This window comes from Puma concolor, chromosome A1, assembly GCF_028749965.1.
Source record: "Puma concolor isolate L17-30 chromosome A1, mPumCon1.1.hap2, whole genome shotgun sequence".
Lineage (NCBI taxonomy): Eukaryota > Metazoa > Chordata > Mammalia > Carnivora > Felidae > Puma > Puma concolor.
In genome coordinates, this window is record NC_141667.1 from 155,799,745 (window position 1) to 155,803,252 (window position 3,508).

General features: G+C 35.3%; 1 protein-coding gene across 1 annotated transcript; it reads right to left on the reverse strand.

Annotated features, from left to right (window-relative positions):
- Positions 1-2,193: 2,193 nt before the first annotated feature.
- Positions 2,194-3,132, reverse strand: LOC112856935 (olfactory receptor 2AJ1-like). Its single transcript, XM_025920232.1, has one exon. The coding sequence runs from the start codon at positions 3,130-3,132 to the stop codon at positions 2,194-2,196; it is 939 nt and encodes a 312-aa protein (XP_025776017.1).
- Between the last annotated feature and the right edge of the window lie 376 nt (positions 3,133-3,508).

Here is a 3,508-nt window from a genome sequence, read left to right on the forward strand (position 1 = left end):
TTTTTCATTCGTTTTTAGAAACTTCCAGGAGAGGGTAAAGTGATACATATAGCTGTATTAGTCGTTGATTTAATGTAATGATGAAATTTTGCTTCCCAAATTCCCTCTTAATTAAGCTTGAAAGGAAGTGAGAACAAAAGTTGCTTGTGCTTGCTAGACTGTTTTTGGTCCCTCTCTACATCTCTTTGTACAGAGGCATAGCCCTCTGGCTCAGATTTTCACAATAAAAAATGATCCAGAAGTACTAAGACAAAGATGCAATGGGTGCATGGAGATTCTTACATGCAGTACTTGCTAACATTATTGTGTAAGAAAACATGGGTCATGGATTTCAAAATTAAGTGTTTTCACTATTTAGAATCCATATTAATAGAAATTGAATGCTATTTTTAAATAACTTTTAATAAATGTTATTCATAGTAATTGTATTAACTAAATATTTAATGCATGAAGTATATTAAATGTATTACATATATATTCTTGTATTAAATTACACACTTAGTAATATAAATAATACACACTGAAACAATACTTTAAATTATAAAAATGCATTAATTGATTTTTCTGTTTTGAGACATAGTTGATATAATTATACTATACTTAGGTGTACAGCATAATAATTCAATATATATATATACATATATATATATAATATGTATATAGTAAAATATTATCACAAAAAGTTTAGTTACCATCTATAATCACCCATAGTTACAATTCATTTTCTTCTGATGAGAACTTCTAAAACCTACTCTGTTAGGAATTTCCTATGTACAAATGTACAATAGAAAATTGTTAACTAGAGTCACCATGCTGTTCATTACATTGCAGAACTTACTTACTTTTTAACTTATAAATTTTATAACTAGAAGTTTTTACCTTGTGAACACTTGCACCTATTTTGTCTACATTTTTATGCATTTTTGATAGCGGGTTGTAATATTGGAATTATATTTTACTCTTTCATGAAATACAAAAGTTCTATGAAAAGGTGTCATAGACTCTGGGTCTTCAGTTCTTTCTTGTCCAGCAAGAAAGTGGGACACAGGATTAAAAATGCAAGAGATGGCTAATATCCAGGAGAAGACAGAAGCCCTGATTAAGGGTCTTTGCTCCATTTTTATTAGGATCAGAAGGGTTATAAACATGGTGATGGACATGCACAAAGAGACAATGAAACTGAACATTAACTCATGGGCATGAGGGAAAGAGGGTTTTGAAAATATGTGGGATTAGAGGTTTGGGTTAATACAAAACAAAATCCTGGCCCCTGGGAGAAGGTTGTTTACAGCACAGTGAGGCCCTATGTCTTTTTACCTAAACTGGCTTAGGGGAGGAGATATACAGAGCATACTACCTCAGGGTCAGCAAGGCACCATTCTTTAGCTCCACTATGGGCAACTTTGCCCTATAGTCACTATAGCCCTATTTACCTGTTTACCTAATTTTATCCTCCCTTCCTGTGAAAGCAGCTTTCTGCTATAGTACTAAGTTGGGGGGGCACTTCTGCCCTGAATACCTAATCTTGTTTACCTCATCTTGGATGTTTTGATCATGAGACTCCCTATTCCTACACTTTTGTCCTACACTGGGACCTTTGCCTCACTTTACCTATTCTTATTTACCTAATCTTGTTTACCCAAACTTGGGTGTGTACACCCTATGACTTTCTAATTCTTTATGCCTTTTTAACCCATCAATGCAGGCTCAGGGAATTCTTAAGCTTATTCCCCACAGAAAGGTAGGTAGATCCCATAAAATGTGACTGTATTATAAAAGATAATTTTTTATAATTTATTAGAATTTTAGAGGGAAGACACAATATATTTTTAGATGTATGTGTTTATTTCAAAAAAATTTAAATGTTTATTTTTGAGAGAGAGACAGAATGCAAGCAGGTGAGGGGCAGAGAAAGAGGGAGACACATAACCCAAAGCAGCTCCAGGCTCTGAGCCATCAGCACAGAGTCTTATGTGGGGCTCGAACCCACAAACAACAAGATCATGACCTGAGCCGAAGTCAGACACTGAACCAACTGAGCCACCCAGGTGCTCTTAGATGTGTGTTTGTGAAACTTTATTATTATCAGGGTTTTGGAGATATCCACTTCTTTCCATGCTTAATGGTATAGAAACTTATTTTGTTTCTATATTAATATAGAAAACACATACTTCAAGTATTTTTCTTACTATTTTAATAGAGAAAGTTACTTTTGAGCATATTTTTCATTGCCTCAAGGACATCTTTATTCCTAAAGCTGTAGATTATAGGGTTGAATGTAGGTGTGAGGATGGTATAGAATATTGCCAAAGACTTGTCCTGGCCTGGAGTGTGGTATGATTTGGGTCTCATGTATGTGAAAATAAATGGCCCATAATACATTGTGACCACCATCATGTGGAAGGAACAGGTAGAAAATGACTTTTTCCGTGCTTCTGATGATTTCATTTGAAATACAGTAATGAGAATTTGGACATAAGAAGCAACGATTAGGGAGAAAGGGACAAGCAGAAAAATTAAGCCACTTACATAAATTCCTCGTTCATAGAGTGTTGTGTCCACACAGGACAACTTCAACATGGCAGGGACTTCACAGAAAAAGTGATCAATAGCTCTTGAGGCACAGAAGGGAAAGTGGAGTGCATAAGCTGTGTGGACTATGGAGTTGACAGTCCCAATAAGCCAGGACCCTCTAGCCATGACAATGCAGACATAGTCATTCATAAGAATGGGATAGTGCAATGGATGACAGATGGCTACATAGCGATCATAAGACATTGCTGCCAGGAGAAGGCACTCGCCACCCAGGAGAGTGAGGGATAGAAATACCTGGAAGCCACAACCTACAAATGAAATAGTTCTGCTGCCTGACAGAAAGTCAGTGACCATTTTGGGAACAATGTTGGAAATATGCAAGATGTCCATAAAAGAGAGATGGCTCAGCAGGAAATACATCGGAGTGTGGAGTCTTGAGTCCCTGAGGATAAGGAGGATTATGACTGTGTTTTCAGTTACAGTCATAATAAAAATGATGAATATAAAGGAAAAGGAAACTAGACTTGATTGAGAAGAAGAGAAGAGTCCCAAAAGAATAAAATCACTGGTGAAAGTGTGATTTTCATGTCCCATCATGAATGTCTCTCTTTTTCCTAAAGTAGAAAATAAAATAGAGCTAAAATAGAGTAGTGTAAATATTAAACTCATTTACATTTAGATGCACAATAAAATGAGAGTTAGTGATGCATATTTTGCAATTAAAGTTAATAGAATGTCAACCAGTTTTTGAAGTGGGCTTGTTTCACAACATGGTCATTTATTTGTTTGAATCAACTGATGATATTGAGTACATTGAGTGAGCTATTTACTCCATGTAGTCTCATAGTCTCAATTCCATATTCTTTATTTTGGTTCAATCTTTGTCAAGTGTCACCTTTTCCAGGAGACCTAACTGTAAACACTGTTTTCTCTTTCTTTCTTTCATTCTTTCTTTCTTTCTTTCTTCTTTCTT

Excerpts from the sequence above, each read along its gene's own strand:
- LOC112856935 (XM_025920232.1), bottom strand. The coding sequence starts at position 3,132 with ATGATGGGACATGAAAATCACACTTTCACCAGTGATTTTATTCTTTTG.